Source organism: Platalea leucorodia (assembly GCF_965183815.1).
Source record: "Platalea leucorodia genome assembly, chromosome: Z".
Lineage (NCBI taxonomy): Eukaryota > Metazoa > Chordata > Aves > Pelecaniformes > Threskiornithidae > Platalea > Platalea leucorodia.
This window is the reverse complement of record NC_138858.1, coordinates 31,313,978-31,329,294: the sequence shown is the minus strand read 5'-3', so window position 1 is coordinate 31,329,294 and position 15,317 is coordinate 31,313,978. Positions and strand designations below refer to the sequence as shown.

Sequence of the window (15,317 nt, the reverse complement as noted above, 5' to 3'; positions counted from 1 at the left end):
GCAATATGTGGAACAATGGTAGACAGAAAAATAAATCTGGAACACTAAGTCCAATATATTTTTGTGATTACATTGTAGTATTTTCCCTTAAATAATATTGGGAAATTGGTAACAGTAAATATTTTGCTGGTATTAGTATTGGTGTTATTGTTTCAAATGGAAAGAAATATTTCATTGACTTTGGTAGCTTTAGGGCTTTGTAGAGTGTAAATTGACCTTCGGCTCAGTCCTTACAAAGCTCCCTTTACTTAAAAGTTCAGCTCTAGCGATAGTTTCACTTCATTCACATAAAGTGAAACACAAGCTTTATGTTAAAACAAGACACAAAATACAGGGGCAATAAGAAAACACTTTACATGCCAGAAGAACAAATAAAAGTTAGTTTTTCTTTGCTTCAAAACAGCTCAAGAGCAAAAGAGGCACCATGTTTAACTTCAGTTATCTTTGTTTTCTTTTGTTGGCTGAGTTTCTGGCTCAGAGCATTTTTGATCCTCAGTAGTATGTGAAACTCTCAGGTGAAACTGTTGGCCATTCTGCATTTTACTTTCTGTCTTTAAAATTAAATTCAGACATTCTTTCAGAATTACTGGGTTTCACACATTTCTGAACAGATCCCATCCTGTATCGGGTCGTATGGAGTGTGCCAGAGAACAGACAGATAAGCACCACAACTGTCTAAAGAGGCATAAAAAGTCACAAGTATATCATCTATGCTGCTCTAAATCACACCAGGAAGAAACCAGTCTTCTGTTAAATTTCCATGCTACCACAGTTGATTCAGGATGTCTGGTCTTCACTTGTTAAAAATTCCAAATTAATACAATGTTATGCTTCAAAATTCAAGAAAGGAATCAGATGTTTGCTTTACAACTATACTCATCAGAAAATGACAGAGTAATAATTCTTTTGCTTTAGTATATTCGCTTTAATTTTTTTCCTGCTGTGGAGAGCTCTGTTTTCGCTAGTGTATTTCAAGAGGCAATTAAGCTGCTTCATTGTTTGTAACCTTCGCACTGTATTGTGCAAGCAAAGAGAAATGGTACAGAAGACAGCCTAAACTAAGCTAACAGGCCACTTTTTGGTAAAGGTACGAGGGGGTGGAAATGAAAAATAGTGAAGCCTTACTTCATATCCAGAATGGGCCTTTATTTTTAAATTACACTTGTAATTTAACAGAAACAACTTACTGGGAGAAACTGAAAGAGTTTATAGGTGTATGGGGTTTAGAGGCTGCAGGCTACGTTTGCAAAAGAAACTTCCCACCCTCAGGAGCATGGTGAGCTCCCTGGATTCAGGGTGGCCTTCCACGTGGTGAGAGGCCATCAATAAAGTGCTATGCTACAAATTGTTCTGTTGTTATCTTCACCCTTCACCATTCTTCTTGTAAGAATGCACTGTTGGGCTTCCAGTAATGCTAGCATGTGCTGACACTGCTCTGACACGGGTGAATTTTAAAGGAACCAGTGCTTTTAAAAGCAGCTGTTAAATTCCCTTGTATCTGATTCCAGAGGAAGCCTAGCCTTTCTAGCTACAGCTAGTAGGTGTGAATGCACCTGCCAATTTTTTCTTTAAACACAGACCTGTGAACAAAAAATATTGTTATAGGGAGATATTACTACTTAATACCATAGTATAAAATAATCATTTTCATTAAAATTAAAGATAATAGATTTTTGGCATATGGACTGCTGGGGCGATACCGTAAAGCACAAAACAGAAGCTCCAGTGGCTGCCGCACTCATCAAATCCTGGCAAATAGTTATAGCTGCACCACTCAAAGTTTCTGCAGTGCTGGTGTTACAGATAGGAACTATGTATATTTCAGTCTTGCTCTCAAACGCAGGGAGAAAAGGAGGTCGGAGGCCAGCCTCGATCTTCCAACAAGGGAACTGCACAGGCAAGGTGCCTGATCCTGCAGAGACTGCATAAAATTCCCTTCGCTCCAGAGGTGCAAAAATCAGGTGTTCAGGCACGCTGGAGAAGTTCGCCCAGCCCCTCCCTCTCTCAGTCACTCCACGCCGCCGCCCGCCGCCGCTTCCCGGCTCCCGCAGCTCCGCATTCCGCCGCGCTCCCCGGCCGCCCTCGCCCCGGGCTCGCCCCGGGCTCGCCCCGGGCCACCTCGGACAGCTCCCGCCGCCCGCCCACCGCTCCCGCTCCCGCTCCGGCTCGGCCCCGGGAAAAGCCCGGTCTCCCTGACGCCCCGAGGTGTACGGGATGAGCGCCGAGCGCCAGCGACGAACGTGAAGAGGAGAACGAAGGCGCAAGCTCACGGCAGAGCGCAAAACGTCCATCACCGCCTCGCGCGGAAACGGCGTTTTCACGCCTCTGACAACCGCGCTCTACGGCGCGCTGAAGAAAGGACACCCGGCATTCACAGCCTCTTCTGATCGGTGGCTACATCAATCTAAATACTGCGCTTCTCACATCTCCCTCCTGAATAGCTGAACAATTTCAGTGCCCCGCACGCGTGCTGTTGAAAACAAAGAAAATCTCAGATACCTATGAGCCTGCCTGTGACGGAAGTTCTGAATTTGTTTAGGGAGTGGCAGACAGACATCCCATTAAGCAACAAATAAAAGTACTTGTAACCTGCAAAGCAAATCCCTCAGAATCATGTTCCCCAACCACAGAACGATTACAAAAGGATACTGGTCTAAAGGATTTGAAAAATATCAGTATTCAAAAAAATTGCAACCTATTTGCGTATACTCTCTGAGTACATATGTAAAAAGATCTCTGCTTTAGTATAGTGTGCTGCTGCAACTCAATGCCTGAGACCATATGTACTCATATCACTTACTCTTTTATTTCCACTGTAAGAAAAAAGCTGTTATGCTGAAGAATTGCCCAGGACTACAAGCTATTAGGCTATGGCCCACAGACTAATGAATGAGTAAGTATTTACACATCATCAGCCTTCTGCCTTCATGACTGGTTTGGTTGCGTTGCAGCAGTGACCTCCTGGAGACAAAGTGATGATGAAAAATAGACGCTCTATGAGAATCCTATGAAGTGTGACTTGAACTCTCCCTTTGCAATTGTCCTTTGGAAACCTGCTTCAGGGTGAGTAAATTTCAGGGATATTTCTGGTTTATTTTGACCTGATTGTACAAACTGGAAGCAATATAACTTCCTTTATTAAAGGCTGAAGAAGCACTTGAAGTAAGTTGACTTTTAAACTGCTTTTGTTAGCTCAGCTGCTTCGGGCTCAGTAAGGCCAGCGGAGCAAAAGGATGCAAGATATCCCTCCTTTCACAGTTACCTTCCTGGGGCTGCTACTCTCCTGTCCCTCTGCCTCCTGGAGAAGGGCAGTGAGACACGGGAGGTGCAGATGAGCCCAAACCTCACCCCTGAGCCACTGGTCAGCACAGATGACCCCACTGCATGCCCTAAGTACGCACTAAGCACTAATGAACAATGAACTCGCTTCTCGGGCCCAGTATTCAGCTACTAGAGAGTGTCCAGAGGAGAGCCATGAAGATGGTGAAGGGTTTAGAGGGGAAGCCGTATGAGGAGCAGCTGAAGTCACTTGGTCTGTTCAGCCTGGAGAAGAGGAGACTGAGGGGAGACCTCATCGTGCTCTACAGCTTCCTCACAATGGAAGAGGAGGGGCAGGCGCTGATCTCTTCTCCCTGGCGACCAACGATAGAACCCGAGGGAACGGCAGGAAGATGTGCCAGGGGAGCTTTAGGTTCGATATTAGGAAAAGGTTCTTCACCCAGAGGGTGGTGGAGCACTGGAACAGGCTCCCCCGGGAGGTGGTCACGGCACTAAGCCTGACAATATTCAAGAAGCATTTGGACAACACCCTCAGACATATGGTGTGAATTTTGGGGTTGTCCTATGCAGGGACAGGAGTTGGACTCGATGATCCTTGTGGGCCCCTTCCAACTCAGGACATTCTATGATTCTATGAAATCTATAACTGAAATCATACAAACCGCAAACTCAGAATTAGCCCTGAATCTGAAATTCAGTCAATTTCAGACTCCAAATATGAGTTCATAGATATCCTCACACCAGTTTGGTGGTCTGAAACAGAACCCTTACTAAGGTAAGAAAAATAACCTCTTTGAGCCTCAAAGTTTTGTTTTCTTTGAATAATACATGGAGGTGTTTTCACCAAAAAGATGTGAAGATATTTTGTGTACAGGTTTTAAATAATTCCCCCCCCCAACTGCTATAAAAGAAATTCCAATGGTTTTGAAAATGTAAATGACAGGCAAATCATAGAATCATTAAGGTTGGAAAGTACCTCTGAGATCATCGAGTCCAACAGTTAACCTAACTGCCAGGTCCACCTCTAAACCATGTCCCCAAGCACCATATCCACATGTTTTCTGAACACTTCCAGGGACTGTGATTGCACCACTTCCCTGGGCAGTCTGTTCCAATGCCTAACCACTCTCTCCGTGAAGAAGGTTTTCCTAATATCTAATCTAAATCTCCCCTGGCACAGCTTGAGGCCATTTCCTCCTGTCCTGCTACTTGCTACCTGGCAGAAGAGACCGACCCCCACATCACTGCAACCTCCTTTCAGGTAGTTGTAGAGAGCAATAATGCTTCAAATATAACACACAAAATAATTACTCTTGAAGGAAGAACTGTTTGGAATTCTGAGGGGTTTTTGTCTGTTTCTGTCTCGTCTGTCAGAGATGGGCACAACAAGTAATGAGGAGAACTCTTCAGCTTAGTAAGGGTACTAGCAAATATAAACATATCTCACTAGGATGCTAAACACTGCTCTGATAATGATGAGCAAAAATCATGATTCCATATGATAGTGCTGGAATATCATGCAGCACACCTGGACAGCTTTCACAGTACATTTCCACACCTTGCTGCATTTGATATTTCCGCTCCTCACTCATGCATACTTTTCTGAAAAGTCTAAACATATTTTCTGCTTTCAAAATAAGTGATACTCTTCTGTTCATAAATGCTACACTGTTCCTCCAAACTAAGTAGATTAATAAACCTCAGAGCGATTCCCCAGTGTATATTAAAGAAGAATAAATATGTAAATTTAATTATGAGGGGTTTGTGGACTCCAGGTATATTACAAACATTCCTCAAGCTGTAATAAAAAGATAACATACAATTCAACTGAGCCACCCTTATGAGAGTTTCACTGTTCTTCTTGAGTAATTTATTTCACCCCCAAGAAATATTGAAAATGCAGCAGACACATAGCTACCCGCAAAAAGTAATTTGGTCCAAAGCTCAAGGAATTTTTATGAAGATTTTCTTTGCCATATTATGGAGCGCCCCTGAGTTCCGGACTGTTAATTACAGTGTAGCAGGCAGAGAAGTCCAAAGACATAGGAAGTATTTGGGTGCCTGTCCCTCTCTCACTGTGAATTCCCATTGGGTATCAGGGGGACTAGGGTCAAGTTGTCCTCAAAGTTCCCACATTGCCAGGCTCTGTGGCTCTCAAGGAAATCTGATTTCAGAATGATCAACTTGTAGGATCACATCACACGCTTCAATTCTACCTATATTCATTGAAGATAATGAGAGGGGAATATTTCTTAACCACTTCTGTAACTGGGAAGCAAGTATGTCAACTCATAGAGGTGCACCTGACAGGAGTACATAAAAAAGCAATTGTACACACACACAAACACAGACACATGGTAACACTCCTCCAGTTGCTACAGACAGATTTTCAAAGCAAGCCCTTAGTACCTGGTACACAGAACCCACAAAAATCTTCCCACTTACTAAAGAAGTGAAAAAGAACTGAGATCCTTCAAATACTGAATGCGTGGAGGAAAACACACATCTATACATAAGTACATCTCTGATCACAGCTTATAAATAGCGGGGTGGAATTCCAAAAGAATAACTCTCCCCTGAACAAACATGCACAGAAACAGATATGTTCCAGCCAAAATTCAAATCAGCAGAAAAGTCATCTGAAAGACACCCATCAAACAGCAAGCGTACTTAATGAAGTACTTAAAGCAGCACTTCTCTACAGGAGCAATAATTCAAAGGAAGCTCTGCCTGCTTAGCGTCAAAATAATCACCAGGAGAAAATGAAAAGGGGGTGTGACTAGGACCAAAATTACATCCTATGGAAAAGTCTCTTCGGCCAAGCCATTTGACAGCTTCTCTTGACCTTTTTGCCCACCTATTCTTAATAAGATGGCGTTCAATTCATTCCTCCTTCAGAAACTTGTCGGCAAGCAGAGGAGAAATCCTCCTATCTTTACAATGACACCCCTGAAAACCCCACTGAAAGCTGGGTGGTATTGCCATCTCTTCCAGTTGCATTGCTTGCTTAGGCCATCAGAAGCAGCCCAAAGCCACCGCCAACGCTCTCCTGCCCAGCAGCCTCTGGCTCGGCGGGGCTCCAACCTGCAGACCACCCGAAGGCGCCGTGAGTCTGGCTTCGTCCCCCGCGGTCAGTCAGCCCCGGCCGAGCGTGCTGCGGTCCCTCCACAGTGTGCAAGGGCGGCCCGGGGCACAGCGTGACACGGGTGGGCCGGGGAGGCCTGCAGCACCCACGCACGAAGGGCTCAGAGCCACCCAGTGCACCTGCGGGTTTTTCATAGCACGGTTTTACCCTGCTAATCAGCAGACCTTTGCCACAGAGGCTGGAGGGAGGCAGGCCCCGGGCACCCCGCCTCTCGGCACCCCGCTGCCCACCGGATCGCCCGGGGGCGGGGGCCGCTGCGTTTACCCACGAAAAACCCCGTTTTAGACCGGCCGCCGCGGCAGCATGCCACTGCGGACCTGTTCCCCGCCGCCACGGCTACGCGACGCCCCGGCCCCGCAGCACCTCAGCCGGCCTGCGCGCCGTCGGGGGAGGGCAGCCGGCCCCCCCTCGCCCGCCGTGAGAACCGTTAGCCTTCCGCCGCACCGGCGGGATCGGGGGTGGGCCGCGGATCGCCCCGCACCGCCCGGCCCGCTCCCGCGGCCGCGGAGCGCCCCTCGCTGGCGTTTCCCGGCGCTCCGCCGCCGGCCCCGGTCTGGCGCCGCGCCGGCCTTGCGACGGGCAGGGCCGTAACGCGCCGGGCAAGGCCAGGCGGCGGGCGGCGGCGCCGCTCTCCCTCCCGGCCGCCCGCCTTCCCCCCCCACTCACCCATCAGCACGGCGGCCACCGTGCTGAGCAGCAGCCAGTTCTTCCTCAGGAAGCCCGGGCAGCTGCATCCCTTCCTGCTCGCCTTCGCCATAGCGGGGGGCGGCGGCGGCAGGGGGGGTGACGGGCCTGGGGCTCTCCACGCCGTGCGGAGCCGAGCCGAGCCGAGCCGAGCCGAGCCGCCCGCCTGCGTGCCCTCCGCGCTGCTGCGCGCTTACAGAGGGGAGGCGGAGACGTTGCGCCTCACCTGGCAACGGGATAGCCCGGCCCTCCGCCCGCCCCTCGGCATGCCCGCCCGCCTCCCCACCCACCCCGCCGCACGCCCTCCGCCTCACTGCCCCGGCGGCCCCGCTGCCCGCCCAGCCGGCCCGCGGGTGACGGCCGCCTCTCCTAGCTGGCCCTTCCCGCACGCCCGCCGGGGCTGCGCATGGGGCGCGGCGGCCCCCTGGGGCGCGGGCCAGGGAGGGGAGAGGGCAGGGGCCCCCCGCCTTCCCCGCGGGGGCCGCTCCCCGGAGCGCTTCACCTCCCTGAGCCCGCCAGCCCCGGGCCGCAGGCCAGGCCGAGGGGAGGAAGGAGCAAAGGTGGCTGGTGGGCCCTGCCAAAGGCTGACAGCCCGCGGCCGTGGCTGGTGGGTGCTGTGCCCAAACCCCGCTGCCCCAGCGTCCTTCCCTCCCCCTGTGCCCTGTATGCCCCAGGCCGGGCCGGGCCGCCGGGTTTTGTGCCAAAGAGACGTGCGAGCCAGCCCCCACCGTGCCTGACAACCCCCGTGCCGGAGGGGAGGCTGTGCCAAGGCAAGGCCTGTGTCCCCTCACCGCCTGTGCTCTGCGAGGGGCTGTGGGAAGCCCACAAGTCCAGGCAGAAGGACTGGTCCTGGGTGTTGGTGGCTGCTGGAAAGCCACCCGTGGTTGCGCTGGGGATAATCTCTGGTTAAATATTAAGGAGAAATATTCTGCCCTGCACTGCTGGTGGGAAAACTGGGGGTAGAGAGTACAGAAATTGCTTGTAGGATTTCCCACTGGGGTTTTATTCTGGTAAGTTTAAATACCAAAATTGTGAAGAAGCATTTATTTCTCCTTGCCGACGGTCTCCTTCCCCCTCCCCACCCATAAGCATGATGAAGGTGTGTATAATATTGAGACCCAGTTCCCTGTGGGATTATGGTAGGGTTTTCAATATCTGTTCATAAACTTGTTCATTATGATTTTCAGACTTGGAGATCAATTGGTAAATGTAAGGCAAAAAAACCCCCAAACACTGCTGTTGTCTTCCTGAATGATATGAAGGAGAGTGCAGAATGGAAGTTTAATTTATCTTATTTAATTACACTTGACACCATCCATTCCAAAGCATACGCTAGTGAAGCTTCCATGATTCCTGTCTGTGATGACCAGGTAACTACAGCCTGGCGTAGATCAGCAAAAACTGCAATTGAAACCTTGTCACATTTCCTCTTCACATGGATCTGGCTGTTCTGGGTGACAGCTTGGGGGAAGAGACAAATATGTACCTTGCTGAGACAGGGAAGAGCACTGAAATCCACCTGGATGAGAAGCAAGAGCCATCATATATCCCAAGTGTTAAAACTTGGAGCCAGCTGCATAAGTTTATATAGAGACTCCTAAAAAAGTGGCTGTATTTTTCAAATGTTTTGAGCAACTGCAGTAATTTGTCTGCATCTGTCACCGTTAGGAAAATTTAATTAAAAAAATAAAAGGAAGCCTAGTGGTAGAAAGGAAGCACATGAGTAAGTATCATATTAGTTTAATTAAATCATAAAAGGTTCTAGACCACTTAAAAGGAAAGCTGGCATACTACCATGTTACAAAACCACAGAAAAGGCAAAACAAAAATAACTAACGCAAAGAAACAGCAAGAAACACCATGACTATCTCCAGACTTTGCTACAGAAATGTGGCAAAGTATGAGTGGCACTGAAGAGGTATAGGAATAAAAAGTCACACGAGGTTTCAGGGCGGGCAGGATCAGGCTTACCCTGTGCAGGAGAGCTCTGGCCTTGGTTCTCACTGCCACAGAGTGTAATTTGTTATTTTTTATTTCCTCCCACATGTACTAGGAATCTCAGATGTTGCTTTCAGTAACTAAAAGGTCTGATTTGTCCCAGGAGGTGGGGAGGTGGTGCCTCTCTGGACAGTAGCAACAAAATCAGTTGCAAGACAACATCAGAGTTTAGGCCTTCCTTTAATTTTCTGTCTATTCACTTTCCCATGTATCACTTCTCAAAACTCACTCTGCTTTTCTTTTGAGCTGTTTTGGTGAGCTAGAGGAAATAACTGCAATACAACGGTTCCTGAAAACTGGCTAAAATTAAGTTAGAGTTTACTTCTTCCTTTATGGAGTTTCCATGGTTTGTGTGTTTCTCTTAATGTTTAAGTATCCTTTTTTCACATTGAGGATTTCATGGTACCTTTTTGGAAGAGCTGGAATTGTCTGCCGCACTCTTAGCACAAAAAAATGCCCTCCTACTAGTATAAAGAAATGTGATTGTAGCCTTCCTGGTGTTTGCAATATCTTAGAGGAGTTGTGCAACCTTAGAAAAAACGTAATACAATTATGCTATATAACTTGTGAAGGCTAGAGACATATCTTATTTCCATGTTCTGCAACAGTATGATAATATATATTGAATTGTATTGAAGACATCTACATATTCTTTGTTTCCTGTCAAAGTACAATGTTTCTGTTCTTTTCTGCTCGTGTTTTGTCCCTAAAAATATTTAAGAAAAAAAGCGTGCCAAAATTCTAGGCTTTTTTCTTAATAACTTGTCTTTCTTTTTTTCACTTCATCAAATATAATTCCATGGACATGACCTTGAAAACAAGAAGTTGTTAACTTATGGCATCTGTAGAAACTTAAAGAAGCATTTAAAAAAAGACTTAGGCAGGTGAAATAGAGATGTTTTAAACATCCTGATGAGCAAGCTGTTTTTAATTTGATCTTCCTATTATAGAATGACAGACATTGGCTTTGATCCTGGATGTAGAGTCAAGCTGGCGGTTTCTGTATGGGGAGCTATAAATGAAAAAACTATAATAAAAGTGTCCCAATAAAATGGAAAAGAATTAAAGGTAGCCCAAGCCCATGGATCATTCTTGAAATGTTGAAGTTATTTTAAAAATGAACTCAGCTATGGAAAAAGAGCAAAAGAACTAATACTTTGGGAGACGAGCTGCCTGTACAGCTACCAAGCACAGCTGCTGAGCAAACAAAAATCTAAATTCTATTTAAACCATTTTTAGCTTTGTGTGATTTCAAGACATCCTGGAATAACTGTGAAATGAATAGGATGCATGTGTGAAAAAATGTCAATACACTTCATGTGCACAGATGATGGGAATACATTCTTTAGCTATATTGCTCACTGTTACAAAGTCCTAACAGTATATCATGGGTAAGATTGTATGCGTGACAATATGGTTTTATTTGTTGTGTTTAAATGTTTTTTAATGTTAATGAAACATACAGGGGAATTGATCTTGAAAATCTGAACTGGGAAAAAGTGGCATGCATTTACATGTATGATTTTTTTCTTGAAGGCTAAGCTAATCCAGGTTACTTTGTTGTAGACCTAGGATCATACATAAATACATAAATAACTATTATATTGACAAGTTATTACCACATGATGACCTAATAGGTATGTAGCCCTGTGTCTCAACATTCATTTCCAATCTCTAGAACTGTCTTAACAACATTTTAAGTGAATTACTTGGGAACATAGCAAGTAATTTCTCAGGCTAGGAATATTTTCAACTTCTTGAGCCATTTGAGTGTTTCAGTGCTGGGAGAGGCAGAGAGGTCCTACAGGAACACAGACAGCACAGTGTAGTGCACAGTGTAGCAAGTGGAAGCTTGCCTTTTCGTACTCACTAAAAATATCTTTAGGGATTGTAGTTAAGAGAGGAGAAAGCAATTGAGTTTTACTTATTTAGTCCTTCAACTTTTTCTACCTAGGTCAGCCTATTACTATAATTTGTATAAGTTTTGGTGACAGTTGATTTGTTCCATAGAAAACTAATGAAGTGTCTTTTCCTCATAGTTTATGGTGATCATAGATAAGAAATCGCATGACAGGGAAATGCTGAAATTGTGGGTATTGTATTTTTTTAAATGCTTTGATAAAACAACAGTATTTAGCAAAGATTTCAAAAAACAGGTGCTAATAGTCTACCTAGAATGCAGGTAGAATAATTGAGTTTGCTTTTTTTATTTGAGGCCAGTCCACCAGATGAGAAGTTTGCAACTTTTTTTTAACACCATAAAGCCAGGGAGCACACACAAGATTTCAAAATACAGAGTAATCAATTCCTGTCTAATACATCTCATCTTAATGAGAAAATAATCCAATAAAAAGGATAGTATTTCTAAGTACTGTGAACATTTCCAGTTGTCATCCTTTGGCACTGGACCATGTTGCTGCACTGGCTTCTTTTATCATTAAAGTCACTGAAAGTCTTTTGCCTGTGGAATACAGTAAGTTGAAGAGGAAGCTCTTTATGGAGTTAACTAAGCATGAGCCAGCAAGCACATTGCTTTTATCTCTGAATTCCAGAATTAGGCTATTAGCAAAGTTGCCTTGCTTCACTTCCACTCTTTAGCTTTCTAGCTAAATATGAAGGCTGAAATTAGAGCTGGAAATGAAAAGTGTGTGATCCTGGATGCAGTTCAGTGAAGAGCCAAATGAGGCTTAAGGAAATGCACAAAGCTGTGTCTTATGTCTGTAAGAATTCTTTACTGTAACTAAGCACCCAAAATTGCAGGATTTTTCCTTATAGCCTGGAACCTGTGCCTCCTGACATCTGACCTCAAAGTTTAACTGCCATACTTACTATGTAATATAGCTGGATAAGCAAAAAAAAAAAAAAATTATTTTGGTGCTGAGCTGACCTGTAAAATAAATAAATAAGACCTCTTTGACAGATGCTCTGACTATCCCAGGAGATCCTGTTTAATCCAATGTAGGTTAGATTTATGCTACCAGATCCCATATTGGTATATTTAACTAATCCAACCCACTCTTTTAATTTTAAAGGCATAACTATTTCTATACCAGTAGCTGGTTCTGAATACACTGAGGGATCCTTGTTATCTACTTATAACTTTCAGTAAGATTGCCAGTAGCTGCTTTATCTTCTGTTTGCATAGGTTTTTCTACTGTCTTATCAAAGACACTCTAAGCCTTATCGAATTAGTCATTCTTCTTTATATTTTCCTCAACTGAGTTTTTTTCAGAATTATTGAGTTATTGGTCAAAATACATTCCTTGTAGGTAAAATGGTCTGGATTTGGCCTAAAATCAACAAGGAGAGGAGGGTTTTCTTTTTTCTTTCTTTTTTTTTTTTTTTTTTTTAATTAAATGAAATCCTCTGCCACATCAATGGGATTTTTTAACTTTGTTGTAGGCAACGGGATCACAGCTGGGAGGAAGATGACAGCTGAAGAAGGGATTTTTTTTTGCTAGTTTATAGCCCTCTAATGCTGAATATCTTTTTTTCTACCAAAACCCAGTTTTGTTCTATCTCAACTAAACATTAGTGTTTTATCAGCCATTTTTCACTGTGAGATCAGAAGAACTCACCCCTGTCCAACTAACGTAAAAGAGTAACAATGAAAACATAGTAGAATTACTTGATAATGGTGCCGTTGTTATGCTTTTGAAACCTTGGATCTGGAACGCTATGTTCTAGATCACTTCTATTTTTTTCTAACTTGTGTTCCTGTTCCACTAAGAATACTGTGAATATTGTCACAGATTTTGATGAAAGCTGGAAGAGACTGTGCCCATGTGATAATTAAAGGAATTCCTATCAGTGAGAAATGCTTTGAATTTTTTTTTTCTTGTTTTAAGTAGTGTAAACATTTCATACAATGCTTGTACTTTTGCCTGGCTGCAGACCTTTGATGTTGTAAGAACATAGGCAAGCAGAGTGGGAAAGTGGCATAAAAACGTGTTTCACAAATCGAGATTTAAATGGTAGCTACGTACTATTTACCGAGGGTTGAATGAAAGCCATGCTCTGAAAGTAAGGGCAGAAACGCTTTACAAAGTCCAGCAGTTCTCATTTGCCTATAAAGTATGATGACATAGCTGTGAAGCGATCATGAGCCAGCAGCTGTGTAGCTCCAGATGCATATTGTGGTAATGGTTTTAAAAATGGTTCTGCCTTTTTCTTAATTATTCAGCCAATTAAGTGTCTGTGAAAAGAGATAGATCAATATGACTACAAACAGTTTTCCTTTTTAGTTACACAAAATGTCAATGATAAGTATGAAAAACACATATTTCTCACAGCGCCCTTCTTTAGCCTCATGTGAGAAGGAGTTCTGGTAGTAGTAATAAATGAATTCATTTTGCGTGGTGATTAAAAATTTCTGAGTTTCTGCAAAGCATTTAAAAGTGCCTGGCAGATAATATCAGTGTGGCAGGGATGAGGTTTGTGTGGAAAGATGATGTCTTCATGGGCAAACTTGTATTCAGTCACCGATTTTTAAATGTTCATACACATTCATAAAGGTGCTGTCCTCAACTGATGGATAGGTCCAGATGTGCTTAAGATAGGATCAGCTAGAGAAGATAAATACATCTGCAGTCTGGAGTGGAGGCTGACCTTTTGATTTCTGCAATAGCTTGCCACCTGCTGGGTCAGAAATGGACACTGCTTAAGGCAAATGACTAACAGGAATTTGAACTGAACCTGATACATGTTTCCAAGATTTTTGGGCTGTGGATCAGCATTATTGTTTGCAGATGTGACTTGCTATTGTCTGTTGCAAAAGAAAAAATGTATTTAATATTGCTCTTTGGCACACAAATACCTACAAGGCACCTCCACTTCAGAGGAAGAGTTACTCCATGGTAGCACTGACATCTGACCTCCAGGACCATGGAAGAAGGCTGGAATCGCGCTGTACTGGCAATCAGCTCTTATCATCTTGAAAAACTGACAGGTAAAAGTATGTTAAACAAATATCATTTTATTAGTAGAATAATAAATTGTTCCCCAAATGAAGATGATGATATTGCCTTGCCATGTTGGAGTAACATTGTTTTATCCCCACAGTGTGCAAAGTGCATATGCATTCATATATGGTGTCAGTGAACAAAGGACAAAGTATAGGATAATATTCTACTGCTGCTCCAGCAATTCTGCAGAATGACTCATTATGTGATATATCATACATGTAGCTACTCTAATACGTATGTAATTATAAAATTATTGATTCTTCCAGGCAGTTGCTCTTTACCACTCTTTACAAATGGCATAAATGGAATTGGAGGGCTCTGTTCACCCACATGCCATTTGGAGACTTATTTTCATGAAGACATAATGAAGCAGAACACTTTCTTGATAGAAGATAATGATAGCAAATGACAAAATTATTTTAAAGCTCAAGTCTCTTGGTAACACATTGAAATAGATGAGTGGGTGACACTAATCTGGAGAACGTTGTGCAAGTTTGAGGAAATAGGTTGAGTTACATACCCCAAGATCTGGAGGGTGAAGTGGAGAAAGGCATTCAGAATTATTGACTATGCGATTCTCGAGAATGAGTTACAGGCACATGATCTGACCTTTTGGCTTATTTCAAGAACTTGAAAATGCTTGGTGCCGTTGACATCCTTTCTAGCCAGAGCTAAACAATCATTGCATTGCCAATTTGTCACCAGGAGCTTTATCACAAGACTTGGAGTATTAGTGGGCTGTGTCTAAGCCTCAGCTTTTTTAGTTGCCTGAACACATTAGAATATTAACATTCAGTTGTAAACTAAGATTCTAGCCCAAAAGAGTGTGAAGAAAAAGTTGAAAAATACAATGGTAACACACTGTAAACACTCTGAAGGGAGGCAGAACTCATATTTTATGATTTTTTAAAATCTCATGATGTTTGAGCCAGCCTCACCATTTTCTAGGGAATTACTCATGGCTTTTTAACACTTTTGGTTGGCAGTCGTGTTCTGTACACATCTGGGGAATTGTAGTTATTCTTGACAGACTTATTTTGTAGAGGGCAAAGTCTTTGTCACATGGACATCACTTCAGTCTGTATTTAAGTATTGCTTTTGCTAATAGAGCCCTGCTCCACAACTGGGTCTTGGTGTACTTTCAAAACCTATATAATAGTGATAGTGATAGTGATAGTGATAGTGATAGTGACAGTAATATTAGTGTTAGTGTTAGTATTAGTAGTAACAGTAACAGTAACAGTAAC

At 43.8% G+C, this 15,317-nt stretch overlaps 1 protein-coding gene across 2 annotated transcripts in view; it reads right to left on the bottom strand.

Annotated features, from left to right (window-relative positions):
- Window positions 1-7,260, bottom strand: part of SLC1A1 (solute carrier family 1 member 1) — a 57,877-nt gene extending 50,617 nt beyond the window's left edge. The window contains exon 1 of one of the 2 annotated variants that reach the window (XM_082335738.1): window positions 7,091-7,260. In XM_082335738.1, coding sequence (XP_082191864.1) covers window positions 7,091-7,181 — 91 coding nt within the window. In that variant the 5' untranslated portion in view covers window positions 7,182-7,260. Of the gene's footprint in view, window positions 1-6,136; window positions 6,819-7,090 lie in introns of those variants that run through there. The other variant, XM_082335739.1, reaches the window with a different exon arrangement.
- Between the last annotated feature and the right edge of the window lie 8,057 nt (window positions 7,261-15,317).